Source organism: Pagrus major, chromosome 7 (genome assembly GCF_040436345.1).
Source record: "Pagrus major chromosome 7, Pma_NU_1.0".
NCBI lineage: Eukaryota > Metazoa > Chordata > Actinopteri > Spariformes > Sparidae > Pagrus > Pagrus major.
In genome coordinates, this window is record NC_133221.1 from 8,179,868 (window position 1) to 8,201,205 (window position 21,338).

General features: G+C 41.1%; 1 protein-coding gene across 3 annotated transcripts; it reads left to right on the plus strand.

Annotated features, from left to right (window-relative positions):
• The first annotated feature begins 1,197 nt into the window (after positions 1–1,197).
• Positions 1,198–19,567, plus strand: kdm5c (lysine demethylase 5C). Of its 3 annotated transcripts, none has more exons than XM_073469470.1 (29): positions 1,198–1,523; positions 3,166–3,313; positions 4,008–4,085; positions 4,193–4,315; positions 4,440–4,610; positions 4,745–4,879; positions 7,043–7,099; positions 10,113–10,236; positions 10,329–10,609; positions 11,174–11,332; positions 11,448–11,567; positions 11,679–11,837; positions 12,457–12,638; positions 12,769–12,931; positions 13,020–13,139; positions 13,228–13,422; positions 13,596–13,777; positions 13,895–14,019; positions 14,122–14,269; positions 14,343–14,433; positions 14,551–14,933; positions 15,064–15,202; positions 15,328–15,507; positions 15,595–15,723; positions 15,856–16,611; positions 16,748–16,790; positions 16,885–17,084; positions 18,201–18,389; positions 18,499–19,567. In XM_073469470.1, the coding sequence occupies exons 2-29, from the start codon at positions 3,170–3,172 to the stop codon at positions 18,505–18,507; spliced, it is 4,785 nt and encodes a 1,594-aa protein (XP_073325571.1). In that variant the 5' UTR covers positions 1,198–1,523; positions 3,166–3,169; the 3' UTR covers positions 18,508–19,567. The 3 variants fall into 3 exon arrangements, with proteins under 3 accessions (XP_073325571.1, XP_073325569.1, XP_073325572.1); XM_073469468.1 differs by lacking the exon at positions 1,198–1,523 and adding an exon at positions 1,580–1,979; XM_073469471.1 differs by lacking the exons at positions 1,198–1,523; positions 7,043–7,099 and adding an exon at positions 1,581–1,979.
• The last annotated feature ends 1,771 nt before the right edge of the window (positions 19,568–21,338 follow it).

Here is a 21,338-nt window from a genome sequence, read left to right on the forward strand (position 1 = left end):
AAGTATGATGTTTGGGTATTTTATACAACACTGAATGTAGCTTATACCAAAAAACAGACCCCAAAATTACTAGGGGCTTCTTACCCTGTAATGAAATGGTAACATTAAAGTGCAAAGTGAATTTACAGCATTTTATGACATTATTTTTATTGGGTACAAAAAGGAAAAGGGGAAAAAATAGAATTAAACTAGCTTATTATCAAATTTGGAGGAATAACAAAAATGATAATGTCATAAAACTGTCAATTAACCTTTAAAAACAGAGTTTACAAAGTGCTTTGAGAAACGAGCAGACTCAGAAAACAATATTACAGAATAAACACTCAACAGTCAAGCCGGACACAAGGAAGCCTAGTCTGAGGTGAGTTAAAACAAGGCGGCAGGACAGAAAATGTGAAAATACAAAAAAGACAAAAATGAGTCGTTACAAGCAAAAGGAATAAAACAAAATACAGAAAAAATAAAAGACAGAGGGAAAATTAATGCAAAAATAGAGATAAATAAAGGAATGCAATCAATAAAGGCTGATAAGAGGAGGAACTGAGATCAGATAAAAAAAACAATAAAGGTTAATAAATAGATGAAAAATGAACAAATAAAAGCAGTAAAGTACAGGGGAAAGACGTCACAGTAAAAGGAAAAAAAACAGAAAGATGAAAAGGCTGACTTCATATAAAAATGTTATTTAAGAGGTGAATTAAAAGAAGTGAGTGATGGGTGTCACATAAACATTTGGCATCACTATTTTAATTTGACAGCTAGTCGTATATGAACCCAGCAAACATACTGATCTTCTAAATTATGCAAAGTTATAATAAACAAACATTAATGTAAAAAAACAAAGGTCAATTTCACTCCTCGTTGACCTGCTTACACAACAACACAGGAATAAGATAACAACGTAACACTACGCAAATTACTACGTTTTCTTTTGATGCCCTATGACGTATCTTTAAAATGAACAGGGAGTTATTTAATTGATAAAAAAAATACGATTTAAGCGTTATGAGAGTTGGTTTTTGTTTTGAATTGCTCGTTTTGGTCACGCAAATATTTAAAAACTGCACTCGGGCGGCTCTGGATGTAATTACATTACTCTCGATGGCGTACGTGCGTACTACTTTCAGGGAGTAAACGTGCGGGACGTGGTGTGAAGATGAAGAGGTTGTGCTTCGGTCGTGAGAAAAAACTAAGATGGCGTCTCGTCAAGAAAGATAGGATGGCCTGAAGAGAGTGATGATGTTGGTCGGGAAATGATTGATAACGACATAATTGATAAAGTTTGAGACTCTCGTTGACTATCAGACGAACCTCTGCCGTCACTGTTGTGAACCGGTGTGTTTCACAGAGCGGAGTATATGGAGTAGTGAGCCTGAAAAACGGTCAACTTTGCTAGCAGCGACAGCTAGCCAACTGGACCGAGCACAGCTGGCCAACGTTAGCTAACCACCAGTCATCACAACAACAGAGGAGGAAGAGCGGCCGCTAGCCCTATCATACCCCGGGACATCGAGGTGTCTTCGGTCAGTCACGGCAACCGCATCGAGACACAGTGGTGTACTTAAAAGGGATCATCAGATAACTGCATGTGGCATTTCCTATTGCAATAACATCTAACTATAAGACTGACGTTACCTAGCTGTTTGTTAGTGTCGATTTGAATATGTAGGTTAGCTTGTTTTGCGATTACATTATTGACTTTTTTCCCCCCCTCAGCCACCCCCAGTCAACGTTAGCTAACTAGTGCTAGTTATCTAAACCCGTGGGAGACGATGGGACTGTGCTGAAAAACTGGAGGCCTCGATGCTAACGTTAGCTTAAAGCGGTGTTGTCGCCTCTTGATAGCTGAACAATAGACACATATAGACTTCATGATTGCCCGAACAACAGAAATGAATGACACTTAGCTAACGCACCATAAGTGATTGAATTCAACAGAGCATTTTCTTTGTTTCTCTTGTTATGGCTGTTGCTGGAAGGTAAGGATAGTTTTAACACCAGTTTTCCCAAGTTTAGTAGCTAGGAGCTAACAGTTGTCAGCTAACAGTTATATATGTGATTGAGTAACGTTAACAAGGTGTTAGGCAACATCGACACATAAGTGTGACTGTTTGGCTAATGCAATCGAGTAATTGTGTCATTTGTCTCGTAAATGCTTGTTAATCAATGTAGCCCAGCCCACTGGCGAGTGGTGATGCCTTCATGGCCTCCTATACCTTAGGGTTCATGGCTCCCACGCCATTGTTTGTCTGAAGGCCCATACAGGATCAGATAGATGGGGAAACATGTCACTGAAGTCCCAACATCAACTTGTGTTTATTTTAATCGTATTCTTTATAGGGAAGGGATAATAAATAGAGGATTCCTCCTATGAAGACTCTTATCCATACAATTTACAGGAAGCAGTGCTTATTGCTAAAGTGCATGCAGACATTTTGCGTTTACTTCTGCTTTTGAATCAATTGATCATTGTTCTGTCGTGCGACTGGTAAATCATGACTTTGAACTTTTGCCTCTTTCCTACATTGGGTCTTGTTGATTCACCAGAGCATGGCATTTGTTTTGTTGTGTCTGGTGTTGGGGGAGGGGTGTTTAACAAGAACCAAAAAAAATCCTCATCCCCTGAATCCCCATGTCTGTTGTTCTGTTATGTAGAGTTTGGGGAAAATGATAAACGATAAAACAAGCTGCTATATGTTTAAAGCTGACAGTATTACAGTGTTGTTGTAGAACAGGAAGTGATGAATTTGTGTAAACAAATGCATGACCTGTTGAAGTAACTGTATTTTTCTGATACACTGGTCCATCATTTAATTAAGCTGGCATGCTGCATTGCCTTTGTAAAATTGAATCTGTCCAGAAATCACTTGTCTCTGTTGACTGTCATTATGAATATTTATTGAGATGCATGTGTTGCATAAATGTCATATCTGAAAACAAAATAAGTATCTGGAGGGTATAAAGTCGCAAAACAAAAATTAAGGCATTACATTATCTTTTTAAAGTATTCAAATGTTTAGAGTTTTGTATTCTCTATACATTTAAAAACAAGATTTACACACATCAAATGCTTTCTAGGATCTAAGTGTCAATGCTGTCATGTCCATTAGTGATTCTGCCCAAGTTCACCAACTTGTTTTGCATTGTCGATCTTCCTCTTGTCAGGGCAATGGAAGGGGAAGAGTTTGTGCCTCCTCCGGAGTGTCCAGTATTTGAGCCATCATGGGAGGAGTTCCAGGATCCCCTGGGCTACATCGCCAAGATACGTCCTATTGCAGAGAAGTCTGGAATCTGCAAAATTCGACCTCCACCAGTAAATATTTGCCTGTGCTTGGACATATTCCCTTAGTTCAACGTGTGTAGCATGCACCAGGTTGAAAAGTATTAATCTAGAAGAACTAAGTCAAAAGCCCACAAACTTGCTGTTTCAGTCCTGAAGATGTTTTACCCAACATCAGAGATGCACCATGGATAGATTTTTCTTTTTTTGCTTTGTCAATCTATTTTTGAGTTAGCAGGCTTCACAAACCAGTTGATCCTGTGCAACCAGAGAGACAAAGTTGTTTATCAGGTGGTTCTGTGAACTTGGGTTTTCCTAGTCCAGCATTTTTGTGTTGTTGGAGGCAAAAATAATCATTCAGCAGGGTTGCACTTATGTAGAATATTTGCACAAAAATGAGCTGTATAAACAAAAAAGCTATAAGAAGTGATATTAGTAAGGAGTAACAAGATTAACACTTATGTTCAGTTGCATGAGTCTTCAGTCTTGAATTGCCCACCGGGGACAAATAAAGTTTTTTGAATTGAATTGAATTGCGTTTATGTTCCAAAAAATTGCATTTTTTGACTTCTTTCATGAACTTTAAAATGATCTTTTTGTAACAAATGCAATAAAGCATTACATTACAAGGATTACATTGCATTGTTGTAATGTTATTTGTATTGAATTTCTCCTACGGGGATCAATAAAGGTACATCTTAAGATTAATCTCTTTGCTCCCAAATAGGACTGGCAACCACCGTTTTCAGTGGAGCTGGATAGCTTCCGCTTCACACCCCGCATCCAGAGGCTCAATGAGTTGGAGGTATGTTCCCTTTTTGTACATTGTAAGTTGTAAATTGCTGACAGAATGAAGTTGTAGGTGAAATGGGCCATAGTAACCCTAGTGGTTCCTTTTGCATCTCATTTCAGGCGGAGACCAGAGTGAAGCTGAATTACCTGGACCGCATCGCCAGGTTTTGGGAGATCCAGGCATCCTCCTTGAAAATCCCTCATATTGAAAGGCGCATCCTTGATCTTTTCAGCCTGTCAAAGGTATATTCATTTAATAAAAGGAATTGTTTCTAGGCAGAAAATATTTTACAGCAGATGTTGTTTTTCTTTCCTTGCCTCTGATTCGCTGAAGTCGTTTTAAAAAAAAAGTGCTTCTCTGTTCCAGATTGTGACAGATGAAGGAGGTTTTGAGATGGTGTGCAAGGAACGCCGCTGGGCTCGTGTTGCCCAGAGGCTTGGCTATCCTCCAGGCAAGAACATCGGCTCTCTGCTGCGCTCGCACTATGAGAGGATCGTCTACCCCTTTGAAATGTTCCAGTCTGGTGCCAGCATGCCGGTATCACTCTACATATTCTTGTTTCTCCTTTTTCTGTAGTCACTATATGACTAATTGTACACTTACTATGATAGGTCACATGCAGCATGTTTGGACATGTTTTAATGTAAACTCTGTTTCTATGTCATCTCTAGCATTGCAAGCCAAAGCACTATGATGGCGAGGATGTGGATAAAGAGTACAAGCCCCACTCCATCCCCCTGCGACAGTCTGTGCAGCCATCCAAAATGAGCAGTTATGGACGCAGGGCAAACCGCTGCCAACCTGATGTGAGTGAGAGTACCAATTCCTACTTGTCATACAACACATTTGCATACCTCTGTGACCAGCAACTGTACACTCGGTGTACTTGGGTCACCTAAATATAAATCTCTGGATTACATTTCCATAAACGCCTGACCGCCTGAAAATCAAGAAATAGTTTAATCAGAGAAAAGTACAATTTTGGTTTATGAAGCTGCTTTTCAAAACCACAAAAGCTTTATGGGTTTGGTGCAACTGATCCATCAAAGAGGACTTTGTTTCAGTTGTGGCTCTGTATTAAAGGTGTTCATTTCAACGTGTGACTTACTTTTATTAAGATGTTTCACCTTTTTCAGAACAGAACTGAAGCTTTATTGTCTTCATATAGCACCTAAATATACCATGACCTGGATGACTGAGAATCTTCACCAACATATTGAGGGTGTTCTTACCTATTATTCCTCTATCAGGGATGATTTCTCACAGGATTTAAACCACACATCAAATTCTTGCCAGTGATGATATTATCTCTATTTGTTGTATTAGCAATTACTAGCTTAGTTTCATTATTAACATACATTTGTGTTCCACTAATAAATGTGCAAACTAAAGTGTGTTTTTTAATGTTTTGATTGAAAACATCTGCAGGTTTCTTTCCAGGACTTAAAGCCTCGGTGTAGAACAGATATATACTTGCTATTTGATGATAAATATTTGATGATTTGCGCAGCAAACATAGAAGACTGACAGTCTCTTATGCTTGTTAACATTTAATGGTTTACTGTCCTCTGACTGCTGATCAGCCAAATGAATAACAAGAGAGCTTCCATCATTAGAGGCTAACAAAACGTCAAGCCAACAATCTAATGAAGTGTTTGTTGGATGATCCTCTAGCGTCTACCATGCTGTCATATTAACTGTCTCTGTGCTTATCCATGTGACCTTGTGCATCGGTTACAGTGTAGTATCTGGAAAATGTGATAAAGCACTCAGAACGCATCCCAGCTCGCTTGATCTCCACCCTGCCATGCTGCTGTGCTTAACTCTGCTGTTTTTGCTCTGCGTTCCATGGCTTATGTGTTGTCTGCTTTGCTCTACTTCCTTCCATCTCCCAAGTAGAGACACAATTGTTTCACAGGCCACATGTTGTCACCAAACATTTCATTTGTGTTACCAATACAACTCCTGGACCAGCCTGCATTCTGTTATCACATGCTTGTTACATGCATTTCCCACCCTAACCCCTCTCCCCAGGTTGTTAGTGACCTACTCATCATACTTTGATTACGTAATGCTCGCCAGTAGATTTTACTTTATTCATTTATTATGCTGGAATACATCTTTTTTCTTTTGCATATTTACTTATATACAGAACTAAAGAAAGTTCGATTCAGATTTTTGGAAAAAAGATGTCATGAGATGATCGATGCAATTTAAATTGCTTCAATTTTTTTGTTCTCATTACTTAAACAAGTTAAACAGGACAGTATCTTGAGATTTGACAATGTATTTATTAATGGTTGAGCACATTTGAAAGCATTCCAGATGGGACTGCAATTAATACTATTTTAGCTTAACTTCTAAAAATATCCACGTTAAGATCCAGTAAATAACTTAACTATTATTTGCCACTAGATTTTAGTATGCTTGGTGTCATGCATGATGGCAAAATTGTCAGCAAACCCTGATATCTCACATCCAAACTCCTTCCCAAACCCATTTTTGTTTGCTGCCAAAGCTTCCCCATTGAGAATAAACACTGTTGGTGCAACAACTGAGTCATCCATCAGTTGTTGGCAGCAACTTGTAAGGTCAGGGCTGAGATAACAGAAATACTGTCTCAAATTGTATGCAAATGTGTTTTTTATAAGAAGTTTGTCCACAATGGTCTGAAAACACATGGTCTTTCAGAATGCTAACTGAACAAGAGAGACCTATGCAGCTCAATCCAAAGCTTTACTATAGTGCAAAAAATAAACTTAATATTGAATTTGATATCTATCCACAAAAATTTCCTGTAGGACCTATAAAGGTCCAACATCAGATGTGACCCTTGTCTCATAATGTGTCCCAGTGATATTTTTCCTCCAACTACTGGCTCTGTTCTTTCCAGGCTCTCTCCCTTCCTCTCTCATCTCCTTTCTCCTCTTGTCTTAGTTTATTGTTGCTGTTATTGTCTCCCCTTGCAGGGTCCAGAGGATCTGGCCCCCCATCCTCTCACCACTGGCTCTCAACTCATCTCTGCGGTACTGCCTCTTGAGCATATGAGCTCTCCCCCCCCCCCCCCCCCCGCCTCTTTTCCTAGACCACCTCACCCTCTCTGGTGTTGTCTAGATGTTTCGCCTTATTATTTTAACTAACCACTAAAACATTTCATTAACATGCATTCATGCGCCTCCAGTTTCTCACTATAGAGAGTGGCAACCCATAATATGGTCACATGACTTGTTACGGATTTGTGGCCATAAAAAAAGCCTCTGTGGCATTATGATAATAGTTGGTGCACGTTATTAAATCAATCAGTTATCCTCAATTTGTACACCAGACAATGAACATGTTTGTTCTTCATGAACCAAAGGACTGTTAGGACTGTAAACTGACAACACGTAGTCTCCTAATGGACAAAAGGGGTTTTGAGGCCTTGTCAGTGCGTTTTTAGGCATTATGATACAGTTTTTATCAATAACTTACTGCTGAGTCTTGCATTTATGAATGTATGCAAATTTGGATCCTAGTGCCAATATTGTTGAGAACTAACGTTTCAGATGTCCTAAATGGCACCTTCCGCTGTAGACTCTCAACTTCCACTTTATCCCCAATTGCCAAACACGCTCTGCTACTATTGATGTTTGGGCTGAAGCGCTCTCCAGCGTTCTCCCTTTCACCCATGCTTGTTCTCTGTGGTTGTACTTGGCTTGAAGTGCTTTGTCGCTCGGCTGTCTGTGTGCCTGTTCACTTCTGCTCCTTTGCCTTGCTGTCTACTCGCTAAAGCAGCTAACAGTGTGGCTGCATGCGTTCTCTTTTGAGTGCACTCACACAGAAGAACCTAGTAGTTTTGGATTTCACTTCCCAAGCACCATATTCTGAGGATATACACTAAAATATTGGGAGTCTTAAAGAAGCCTTAAAAAGCCTTTTTGAAGTCTCTCTAAGTTTTCTTGTTTGCCCCTCACCATCAAGGCCTGATGATCTGCTTTGTTGTCTGAAGCTTTTGATCCCCATCCCACTTGCAAGTTCGCTGATCAAAAAGGGATCAGGTACTAGGAAAAGGAGTGTGAGATCTACAGTATAGAAAAATGTATAGGCAGCCAGGGTTACATCTGGGAGACTGAACAGAGTGCAACGGCATACAGGCATAAAAATAAGCACGCTTCTTCCATTACCCTACTTGGAAAAGAGTCTTGATTTCCATCATTTATGGCGTTGCATCTGTTCAGTTTTTGTGCTATGAATGGACCTAACAATGTTGACATAACATGCATACATGAATTGTCTTGTGGGAATACAGGTTGTGTTCTGACTGCATACAGACTACCGACTTCTTGGTGCACACTTGAGTAGCAAAAGAGTTGAGACTGGAGGACTAAGCTGCCACAAAGCAGCTGCTTTTATCAGCTTTTTAGATCATCTGACTGATTACTGAAAGTGATGTTTAGACCTTTTGTGTTTCCGCTTACATTGCTGATTGCACATGATTTGTTTCCAAGGTTTGCAATCATATGGCATATAAGAACTAGCGCCCCAAAATATGGCCAAAAATCTAATGATAATAATGAGGTAAACTTTGAGCAACAATATTTATTTATTTGTTTGTTTGTTTGTTTGTGCAAGGGAGGAAGTCTAAAATGACAAGACATTCACTGCAACATTAAATCTCATTCATTTTGTGTTTTACCAGTTTTTTTGGGGGGAACAATACAAAACAATTGTTTTAAAGGGGCAGATTGCTTTAAAAGGAATTTCATGTTTCCAAACATCCAAAAGCCTACTGTTGCAAGAAGATATCCGATGCAGTTCACTATAAACAAGACCCTCTTGGGATGGGTTAATAGAAAGTGAGAAGAGAAAATGGGATTATGATCTGGAAGCATGTCGAATGCTGTAGTGTCAGAGACAAAGTCCAGGTCAAGACTGAATCTAAAAGCAATCGTGCCCACTCCGTATTCTTCCCACATTCCACCGGGTATGTCTACATTGCCTTCCTGCCACAACATGGCAGGCAAAGCTGATAATGGCCCTTCTAGATAATGCTTGTGATTCCACCAGGCAGTGAGTTTCAGAAGCTTCGCAGAAGCGGTTCTCCGCTGGGAAATAATGACAAACACAGATTAAAAAAGAAACAATTTAACTACATAGCCTACTTACCCATGGTAGAAGCACAAAAATCAAGAAAAAAATGACAAAATCATCAGGCAGGCATGATTCAACTGACTTGCGCTCACAAGGTCATAGAGACGTGCTCGGTGGAATCAAGGCGTTGCTTTTGATGTGACTTCAAAGACGCATTGCAGTCTTTTGGATTTAGAAAAGTTTGAAATGTGATTGGAAGAGAAAACAACTCTGACAACAAAACGTATGTACAATTTTGTGTTTCTATGTGGAACTGACAGCAGATCAGCCTCTCCAGTCTGCTACGAGAGCAGCCGGAGACGGACTGGGAGTATAAAAGCCCATACACACACAAGAAAAAGCTTACTGGACATGGTCAAGACCAAAGACGCAATAGTCTGCAAGACGGAGATAATGGGTAGAAAAAATGTCTAGACTACAGCTATTTCTTAAGCCCTGCTCAGTGGTTATAATTCCCCAGAAACAGCTAATGGTAATAAGTCCAGCTCAAGTAAAAAAAAACTGATAAAACGGTGTTTATAAATAGCTTGTGCATGTTCTGATGTGTATATTTTATTATACTTATAGTATTTTTTTTGCTTTTGACTTACTGTCCTCTTTTCGTGATAAAAGCCAGAATTCTAATAATCAAACTCTAAATAATAACCTTTTATAATAACTGTATGGTTGCAACTGCTGGTGACTGTGTCTTCTGGTGATGGGTCTTAACCTTTTTAAGCTTTCACTGTGATGTAGGCTAACTTTTCCTTACTTTCTAACCAAGCACAATTCCCTCTTGTGATGCATTTCTGTGCTCTCATGTTTTTACTGTTCTGCATTTGGCTTAGACCCTTGCTTTGCTCTGTGTGCTTTGGAGAGTAGTTGTAGTCCATCTATGCTTTTGTGACGAAGATGTACTTTGATCTGCAGCCTGAACCTACAGAGGAAGACATAGAGAAGAACCCAGAACTGAAGAAGCTACAGATCTACGGCGCTGGGCCAAAGATGATGGGACTTGGACTGGTGGCAAGGGACAAAGGCATGCGGAAGAAAGGTAAGGGCCACGTCCTGCCACCTGCATTTCAAATAAAATTAAAAATTAAAAAATCTCGTCTGATATCTGAACAATCCCTGCTCTTGCTATAGATGAGCTGCCTCAAACGCTGACCATCAAGGAGAACGTGTCTCCTGCTCCTGGTGATACCTCAGTCAAAGCAGAGCCACTGGAGCCTCAAGAGAAGCAGAGTGACGGGAGCACATCGAGCCCCAAACTGCCTCCCCCCAGCGTCACTGTTAAGACAGAAGTGAAGAAAGAAGAACTAAAGGAAGAAGACGGGAAAGAGAATGATGAGGAGGAAGATGATTCTGATAAACCATGTACAAAAATGACCATGAGGCTGAGACGCAACATCAACAACTCACAGTGTGTAAGTAGACCGAAGGATGCACCCAGAGCAAACATGGTTTCTGTTATCCTGTATCTGCCATTTTTTAATCTCTCTGGTGAGAATAATTCCCCTGTATTTACTGTTCACATCAAACATGAAGCAAATTTTTGTGTTTAAAGTTTTCATTAGTTGTCATTGTGTTAAAGGTGGAATGATTCTGGAGAGAGTTAGTTGTTGAGTCTCATCCTCAAATTGTGAAATACTGACACTTTTGTGCGGTGATGCACAGCATCAGAGGTCTCCGTGAATTGTTTATTTAGAATATACTCAAATAAATATCTTCCAGGACCTGTGAACCAGCTCCAAACAGAAACTCTGATAACAGTTTATTATCAAACTACCATGAGAAGTCAAATGATTCCACACGGCTGCAAACACAATGCACTTCACTTAGGAATGCAGGATGTTGTCTCACAATCAGATTTTTATTTATTTTTTTCCCAATTTTGACCCGGTCAGTGCTTCATAGGGAATTGTGGTGGCCTCATCTGGCTCCAAACCCTAAAGCCAATGTTTTGTGCTGTTTTTTCTTCTTTTTCAAAGGTGGATTCTTTCGTGTGTCGGATGTGTGGTCGGGGAGATGATGACGAGAAACTCCTGCTGTGTGATGGCTGCGATGATAACTACCATACCTACTGTCTACTCCCCCCACTCACCGATCCTCCCAAAGGCAACTGGCGATGCCCTAAGTGTGTGGCAGAGGTAAGTGAAGATGTTTTAAAGCACTTGTCTGTGTCGTTAATACTCATGGTATATTGTGTTAGATTTCTTTTTAACCCACGTGACTAATCTTTGATTGTCTCGCTTTTTAACTTAGGAGTGCAAGAAACCTGCAGAAGCATTTGGCTTTGAACAGGCAACACGAGAATACAGTTTGCAGAGCTTTGGGGAAATGGCAGATGCCTTCAAAGCCGATTACTTCAACATGCCTGTCCATGTAAGTGTGCCCACACAAGATATATCACTTATTCATTATGAAGCATTACTCTTCCCTCACGGTGATAATGTGAGAGACTAATCTCTAGCCTGTGTGTTGTTGTCGATGTAGATGGTTCCCACTGAGCTTGTGGAGAGAGAGTTCTGGAGGTTAGTCAGCAGTATTGAGGAAGACGTGACGGTAGAGTACGGAGCGGACATACACTCCAAAGAGTTTGGCAGCGGCTTCCCTATGAACAATGGGAAGAGGAAGCTCACGAAGGAAGAGGAGGTATGCACATTATTGTTTTCCTTTTGTAACTTTTTATGAAATCTTTTGCATGAATAGCCCTCATCGTTAGAGGGAGGGCAGCAGCATCCTGTTTGGGATTACATGTTGAAAAACTACATTTTAGATAACTGCACAGTTTTGATTACATTCAACAGTAAATGAGAGAACTTTGAGTTTGCTACTTGTAGTAACGTTGTTTGGCTGTCATGGAGATAAGTATGTGTTTGGTTGAGATGATGAAAAGAATCACAAAATTGACACCCTCAGTTTCTGAATATTTGAAATGGTTTCAAAACTCGATCTCTGCAGTATTGATACAGTGCCAGCTGTGCTTTCTCGCTCTGTCTTCTCTCCAACAGGGAGTTGAAACGAACATTATTTAATTAAGGCCTAATCTGAAGAGAAAAATAATAAATAATTCAACTTAAGTGTTTTATTTAATGTTAACTAAAGTCTATATGCTATTCTCTTCTACTAGTCAAGGTGAGAAAGGTCAAAACTTGTTGTCATGTTATAGCCTTGTTATATTTATCTTTTGATAAAAACATTTCCTTGTGGTATCTAAAATGGTATCCTATATCAATCTCAGTGCTGACTTTCAGTTTTCTCTGTCGTTCAGGAATATGCTCGCAGTGGCTGGAACTTGAACGTGATGCCCGTGCTGGAGCAGTCCCTCCTGTGTCACATTAATGGAGACATTTCTGGGATGAAGGTGCCCTGGCTTTATGTCGGTATGGTGTTCTCAGCTTTCTGCTGGCACATTGAGGATCACTGGAGCTACTCCATCAACTACCTGCACTGGTAATGAGCCCTTTTTTGTTTATTGTTTTGGATTTGGTCTTCTATCGTAGTCATAGGCTTATAACATCAAATATGAAAGACTATAAAGCTTCCTCCGTGTTCTTCACTTCTTCCTTTCTATTATTTCCAGGGGTGAACCAAAGACTTGGTATGGGGTTCCTTCTGTAGCAGCTGAGCGTCTTGAGGAGGTGATGAAGAAGCTGACACCAGAGCTGTTTGAGTTTCAACCCGACCTCCTGCACCAGCTGGTCACCATCATGAACCCCAACATCCTCATGTCTCATGGTGTACCGGTCAGTCACATAAACACACATGTACACAGCAGAAATACGGTGTGTTGAAAGGTTTTCTTTGATTGAGCTTGGCGTTTCTGATTGGCAGGTTGTACGTACCAACCAGTGTGCTGGAGAGTTCGTCATCACCTTCCCCAGAGCCTACCACAGTGGCTTCAATCAGGGATATAACTTTGCTGAAGCTGTTAACTTCTGCACTGCAGACTGGGTACGTCCATTCACACTTTCTATCTCGCATCATTTCACTTTGTTCACAATAGTGCGTAATCAACATCCCTCTTCTCTCTCCCTCTCAGCTGCCTGCCGGCCGTTCCTGTATTGAGCACTACCGGCGTCTGAGGAGGTATTGTGTGTTCTCCCACGAGGAGCTAACCTGTAAAATGGCTGCCAGCCCAGAGAAACTAGACCTCAATCTGGCTGCAGCCACACACCGGGAAATGTTCATTATTGTTCAGGAGGAGCGGAAGCTGCGGAAAAGTCTGATGGAAAGGGTAAGAGTAACAGTCAATAGATCTTAACATGGTTTGTTTCTATTTTTCAGCCATTTCTTCATTTTATGAACTTCATTTAGTTTGATACTGTGCTGAATTAGTCTGATGTTATAATGTCCTTATGAGAATTTGGGGTTAACTTGTCTTATAAAGTCTGTGTGTTGTACCTGCAGGGCATTACTGAAGCAGAGCGTGAGGCATTTGAGCTGCTGCCTGATGATGAGAGACAGTGCGATAAATGTAAGACCACATGCTTCCTTTCTGCTCTGGCCTGCTCAAACTGTCCCGAGCATCTGGTGTGTCTCTATCACACTCAGGATCTTTGCAACTGCCCCACTGACAAACTCTACCTCAGGTATTTATCTCTCGTGTACTTGTGGGTGCATTTAGCCACAATATTCTGAGTTACAACAGTCTTACAAAAGAAAATGCTATTTTCTTTCTAATTTTCTGTTCTCCTTTTACTTTGCAGGTACAGATATACCCTGGATGAGTTGTTAGGCATGTTACACCGATTAAAGGTTCGGTCTGAGTCCTTTGACTACTGGGCCAACAGAGTAAAAGAGGCACTTGAGCAGGAAGAGGGACACAAGATAGGTGAGAAATCAACAAAAAATAATCCTTTAAACATCAGCAAACAACAGAAAATGTTGATCTTCTTAAAGAAATTGCACGGATAAAATGATTGTTGCATTGCAGGAATTGATGACCTGGAGTTGCTGAAGGCAGAAGCAGCAGAGAAGAAGTTTCCCGACAACGAACTCCTTCGGAAACTCAACACTGTTCTGAAAGACATTGAACACTGCCAGCGGACCAGTACTGAATTCCTCAGTGACTCAAAGACCAGGTATGATAGAACACAAACTTAACATCTACATGAACTGTTCAGTTGCATGCACTTACATATTGCTGTCTTTTAGTGAGAGTAAGATGACTTTGGCAGAGCTGAAATCCTTGGTGGAGACGATGCAAAACCTGCCCTGTGTGATGACCCAGTTGGAGGAAGTGCAGGTGAGAAGTTATGTCACTCTGAGCAACTAGCTTGTATTTTCTCAGGTTTCAGATTTTTATCGTTGGATTTTTTTTTTGTGCACTTGTGATTTACCTCTTTGCCATCTGATTTTCAAGGCGGTTCTGCGAACAGTGGAGGATTTCCAGAGCCAGGCTCAAGAGCTGGTCAACGACAAGGACTGGAGGAGGGACTCCCCACCACCTGAGCAGTTGCAGACCTTGTTGGAGCAGGGGGCCAAACTGCCTGTTATTGTGCCGGAGTGTAATTTACTCCAGGGCCTAAAGGAACAAGGCCATTGGCTGGCAGAGGTGAGGCGCACCTTAGGCACAGAAGGAGGGGAAAGGCAAGAGGTGACGCTGGAGGTGTTAAGGAACCTGATGGAAGCAGGCTGCAACGTGCCCCAGAGTGTGTCAGTGGAGACTGCCATGGCAGAGCTTCAGGAGCTGCTCACGATTGCAGAACGTTGGGAGGAGAAGGCACAGATCTGCCTCGAACAGAGGTAAGACTAACAAGTCAACCCATAAATGTTTCTCTAGAACGTCACCCGCCGCAGGGATTGTCAGAATTTTTCACAACCCGTTTGTCCTGTTGCAAGATGTCAAAATGACTTTGTGGTTTTGTTCCTCCAGGCAAAAGCACCCTCTTTCTACGCTGGAGGCAATAGTAAATGAGGCCCAGCTTATTCCAGTCAAGCTGCCCAACATTCAGTCTCTGCAGGGCTGCCTCACTCGAGCACGGGCCTGGGTAACAGACCTTGAGGAAATCCAGGTACCAAAAACATTTCTGGTTTCTTGTAGATTAGCTTCATTTTTATTCTCCCCCCTCTGTAATGTTGTAATTAAATGAAATACCTAGAATTGCTAAACATGCACCCATTTTTTTGTGTGTTTTAGAATGGGGAGCATTACCCGTGTCTGGATGACCTCGAGGGCCTGGTGGCTATTGGGAGGGACTTGCCGGTCTTCATGGAGGAGCTAAGACAGCTGGAACTGCAGGTAGCCAGCGCTCACTCCTGGAGGGACAAGGCCAGCAAGACTTTCCTGAAGAAAAGCAGTCCACACAGTCTGTTAGAGGTAGGTAACTCCAGGGGAAAATAAAATTATATTAGAATTTGAAACTAAAACTGAGAACATGTATTAAAGTCCAGTGTTGCCCTGCAGGTATTATGTCCGTGTGCGAAAAGGAGAGAGAGGCGAGATGATTCGGAGCCGTTGGATGAGCCATTAGACGACTCTGATACCAACACACTGGGCCTCTCTGCTCAGGACCTGAGGGACCCTGCAGCTATTGTGAGTTCATTGAGCATGTCTTTGTCTATTTCTAATCTCTCTAAGATTAAGTTCTGTCATTTTGGGTGTTTGTGTTTCATTCATTAATACTTGCTGTGTATGTGAGTCTGAATTTGTGTGCTTTGTCTCCAGGTGATGGCTTTCAAAGAAGGGGAGCATCAGGAGAAGGAGGCACTACTGAGGCTACAGACATTGAACATGTGTAAGTCTGGACTTAACACTGCAAGTTACAAGGAGGACAAGGAGAACGGGAGGTGGGACGGTGCCATGGAGACGGACACATCCAGCCGCTCAGAGAACTCTCTAAAAGAGAACGGCAACAGTAACCACACCTGCACCACCCCTCCTCAGTCGGTGTGTGTGTGCGCCGCTCAGCCACGTACCCCTCAACTCCGCTGCCATCTGTGTAAGGACTGGTTCCACGGTGGCTGCGTTCCTTTCCCCTCCCTGCTCCCCTCCTCGGGACCACCCATGAACCCCCTCTGTTGGTGGGACTGGGACTCGCGCTTCTTGTGTCCGCGATGCCAACGGTCACGGCGCCCACGCCTGGAGACTATACTGGCGTTACTTGTTGCCCTGCAGAGGCTGCCAGTGCGTCTGCCTGAAGGAGAAGCACTGCAGTGTCTCACAGAGAGGGCCATCAACTGGCAGGGCCGAGCCAAGGAGGCGCTGGAGACGCCGGAACTGCAGCGGGCGCTTGAGAGGCTGCAAGAACTCAAAAAGACTCTCCGTCGCGAAACAGAGAAAGAGGAAGACACAGAAAAGGGGACAGAGGGGAGCTCGGTGATTGTTTTATCGGACTCCGAAGGAGGGGAGGGAGAGGATGGAGTCATTGATCTGACAGAGGAATCACCCAGGAAGAACGCCAAGGAAAGCAACGGCACTCAGGTTAACACCATGTTCTGACTCTTTGTTCTCCCTCAAACTGCCTGAATATAAATAATAAATTCTATCCGATATTCTTTCATTTATTCTTTCATACTGTGTCCAACCTGCCTGTTTTGTGTTTCCTATTCGCTCACAGGCTGGATGTGAAAATGGTGTCAGCAAGAAGTCTAATGTTACAGGTAAGATGGTGTGCTGATTTCAAAGTAACATTTAAAGTGGACTTGTCCCACAGACACCGGCCCTGACAACATTTTCTTTCTGCTGACTCTCCAGGTGTGGGGTTACTGCTGCCCCTGCTGCCCTCTCTAAAAGGCCAGGTAGTGGAGCTTTCAGCAGCCACCAGGGTCCAACTGGAGGAGCTGCAGCTCGAAGGAGATCTGCTGGAGGTGTCGCTGGACCAGACACTCCTCATCCACAGAGTCCTGCAGGCCGCCTCTGTTCCTCCCAGAGAAACATTGCACACGCTCATTCAGGTCAGCAAAGTAAACCTTTGAGGGGGCGAGATGTGAATATAATAAACATAAAACAATAAATCTGTAAACCGTATCCTAATCTTGAAATCTTGAAAAGTACATTCGAACAAAGTAACCTAAACAATAAATGGCTACATCAAAAACAACACAAGACCTTTTTGCGTTTTGGTATCAAGTTACTTCTATTGAAACAAGTTTATTGCACCCGATAAAGAATATTGGAGATTAAACTTAATTAAAGCCCCTTTAAGCAAATTCTTTAATTGTCAGCTGCTTTAGAAATCGTTTATCAGTTAATCATCAATAAAACATACAAAATGTTGGACATTTTTCCATTAGATAACTGTTTTAACCACTAACGTGATCGATGCTCGATGCCAAATCAGAGAAGGCTAAATAAGAAGTTAACAGAACAGGTAAAGTTAAAGATAAGTTACTTGAATGATGAACTAAACACAAAATAATGACTTAATTTTAATTTTGGAGCAACAAGATCCAACTCATATTGAAGTGACTTAAATGGCTAAAATGTGATAATATCAGTTTGTATTCAATATCTTTTTGTATTTTTCGAATAACAAATTAGTTGTATTTTAATTAAACACATTCTCTGATACCAGTATTTTGATCACTTTGATAACCAAGTATTTGTAATTTGTAACAAAATACTACAATTTTTAATGTTGATTAATCGATTAATCATTAACTTCCGTAATTGACATTTGCAGTCTTCTTCCTTTCTGGCGCATTGATGGATTGATTGAGTCGAATGGCGTAAAACTGTTGGTATAAATGTTGTGTAATGTCACCTGAGTGCACCTGCAGAAGATCAAACAAACCACACATAAAAACATGGCTCCATAGTGATAAGAAAAAAAAAACTCCACAGGATGCCAGTCGTTCAAGATCACACGCTTCTATGACTGACAGTATCCGCTGAACTCTGATGAACTCAATGCATTTTAATAGAGGTGTACTACTCATCTTCCAATAGTCTGTTGAGAAGTCAAGGAAATGGGTTGCTGTGTTTATTGCCTTGGTACATTAGTAGTAATGTTTGTCAACCTTGACCACCTCTTTTCTAATATTGTTGTCCTCTCTCCTTCTCTCTGTCAGATCGAGCTTGAAGAGCAGAGGCGAACCGGCCGCGGACGAGCCAAGGACTCCAAAAGGAAGAGGAAGAACCACAGAGGTGGCAGCGGGGAAGGGGCGAGAGAAGGGTCACTGGATGCCTCAGAGTCAAAGAAAACCTGTCCCCTCAGCCTCAGCCGCTCCCCTCACTTACCGGCCCAGACCAGTCCAGAGGTACTTGTTTTTCCTTCAAGCACTTTTTTCCCCCCAGTTTCTAGAAACTCAAATATTTGCAAATGAAGTTTCAAAGTTTCTTTGAGATAAACATTTTTCCTTTCGACAGATTTTGTGATAAAGTCAACGCTGGATCTGTTCAATCTGCAGAATCGATAGAAAACAGCGTTCTGTGCCAGAAGACAGTGTCAAGTTATAGAAAGATGCAGGACATCCCTCCCTCCCCCGATACCCTACATCCCCTCTCATCCCTCATTCATTTATCCAGACACTAACAGAGCGATGACTCTTCTTCTACACTCCACTGTCTCATCCGACACTCAGCCATAACTCACCCATCAAGATTTTGTTCAGACTCGTTGTCTTACCCAAACTTTATCGACCACCCCACCTTCCCTGGACCCATTTTTTCCTGTGAACATATAGAGACTGTGTTGGACTTGCAGCGATCGGAGCGTCTCTGAGGTCAGTCAGTATGCTATGTTATCCCAACTGTATTAAATGCTAGTTCAGCCGAAGCCTGATTCAGTGCCGGCAGTTGCAGTTTCCTTTCACTCACCGGAGTTGGATAAGCTATGGGTTTACTTAGACAGTTCTGTTTGGACATGAATCCTGAAGCTGAGGTACAGCAGAGGGTTGTGACAGCTGATCCTAGACAACAGCACCGTGGTTACACTTGTATTTTTTTTAGTTGTATTGAATCTTGTGTTTTGATGCTGTTTTGAGGGGAAATGCATATTGACTAAACTGTTTAAATTTTGGGAAGTGTTAAAAACAGGCATTCATGTTTTTGGTGCTACTTTCCCAAAATGGATATCTGTACCTCTTGGCTTCGTCTTTTTTCCTTCCTTCCTTCCCCTCGATGCCTTTTCTTTCCTTTCTTTTTTTAAGCACCCATCCTTTTGACTCCATGTTTTACTCCTCTCAATTCAACCTCTTTTTCTCCCTCCTTCCTTCTCTTTCTCTTTGCAAATTAAGGTAACTTCACTGTAACTCACTTTGTCACAATTTATTTTGTTTCTTGAGTTGAAATTATATTATTATTATTATTATTATTATTATTATTGATATTGCAGACACGCAGTTGTCGTGAGTTTGTGTATAAACTTTTCATTTTAATGTTGCCTTTATTTCTTTTCACTCTTGTTAGAAAAATAAAGGTTTAGAATTGTTTAGGATATGTTGACTCATTATTTCTCTTCTTGAAAAGTCCTTATTAGAGTGCATATCTCCTCCAAGGCCCAACAGTCCCCCTTCAACTCACTCCAGCCCAAAGGTGACACACATTTTATACTCAAGAAGAAGTACAGACGCTTGAGTTAAAAAAGACTATTGTAAAAGTAGAAGTACTCATTTAACTTCTTTACTCAAGTAAAAATAAGAAAGTACAGGCTCTGAAAAGTCCTCAAAGTATAAAATTAAAAAGTTTCCTGCTGAAGGACATTTCTACCGACCATTTCTGGGCAAAGCTAACTGAACCTGAGCCTTTGTCACGTCTTTTATGTTGTTTCATCTTGCTTTGTCTTCCGTGTGTGATATAGGTAGGTTGAAATCAGTCTTGAGATGTTGGGAAGGCGTCGTGCAATGATGCAAAATAAATCGATAATTTCCCTCGAATGCATTTGAATTAAAGTAATGCGCCTGTTTTGGAAATGCAAGGAGTAGAAAGAAAAGATATTTGTGTTTTATAATAGGGAGGAAAAGTAAAAAGGTTGACACCTGAAAAATTCTGCTTGAGTACAGTGATATTTGTACTCACTCATAGATACCACCCACCTCAACGAGTCTGATCTTTTTCATCAGCATTATTACCTGATAAATTAACGAAAATGTTAAAGAAAGTGGGAAAACATTCCTGGATTCGCCCCCTTTTTCTGAATCTGCACCAGAAGTTCAAGGAGTCTATTCCGGGCGAGACATCCGCCATCCAAGTTTCACGGAAATCCGTTCAGTAGTTTTTGTGACAGACAGGTGAAAACAAGGTAAAAATGGATTTTCTCAGTTAATTATGAACATCCTGACACACAGCATCAATTAGTACAAAAAAAGTTGTCATGATCACAGCATTTATTTTAAAAAAAGCTTTCACCGTGAAATGGCAGACACAGGGACGTCACAATATTTAACAAGTACACCATGTTTTCTTTTTCTATGCTAGAATTTTTAAGCAAGTTCATAGAAAGACACATCCACAATTACAGTATGTTAAAGGCTTTTTAGTCTTTAAGTACATGGAGAAAAAAAAAAAACCCAAACCTTTCTGTCTCAATATCAAACATGCACATAAGCCAAATGAAAAATTAGCTTTTGTTTAGTAAATGAATCACCTCATTCTTGGCTGTTATGGTCATTATCAGTACTTGTACTCGTTAGTTATCCAGAGAGAGCACAGAATTAAAAAGTTCAAAAAAATCTGACAGCACCGAACACCAAAATTATATTGCATATTAACCAGAGCTTATCAGTCAGACTAAAGCAGGATGTTCTGAAATTAGATGAAAAAGGACTTGATATCTGCTTACACAACAATATCAAATGTTTTCTGTGCTTTGTATGACACGATGTGCCTTTCATTAAAAACCAGTAAGCCACGTCGACAGCTCTGTGCTTCAGCGTTCACCCTCTCAGCTACACGTTTCAGCCTTTTTGTATCGCTTTTGAAAATTGTGCTATACAGTCAAGTCTGCCTGAAGGGAAGGCACCGCTCAGCTCCTCGTTATCAAAAAGCAAAAAGTCTGTGGTCTGACACTTATGTTGCATTTCCTGTGTCAAAAACAAAGGAGCATTTGTACATGAACACAGCAAGACTGAAAAAAAAATGTAACATTAACTGGCACAAAATGTTCTTTTAAAAAATGTCCTAAATATACAGTTGTATGGCACAGAAGTGGCTTTTTCTCAATGTTTTCACAGCTGCATGATTCTTAGCCCCACTTGTGATTTTCCTCT

Bases quoted from the DNA above. Each gene is read 5' to 3' on its own strand.
- kdm5c (XM_073469468.1), top strand. The intron at 3,314-4,007 runs GTAAATATTTGC...GCTCCCAAATAG, and splicing joins GCAAAATTCGACCTCCACCA to GACTGGCAACCACCGTTTTC. The intron at 17,085-18,200 runs GTCAGCAAAGTA...TCTCTCTGTCAG, and splicing joins CATTGCACACGCTCATTCAG to ATCGAGCTTGAAGAGCAGAG.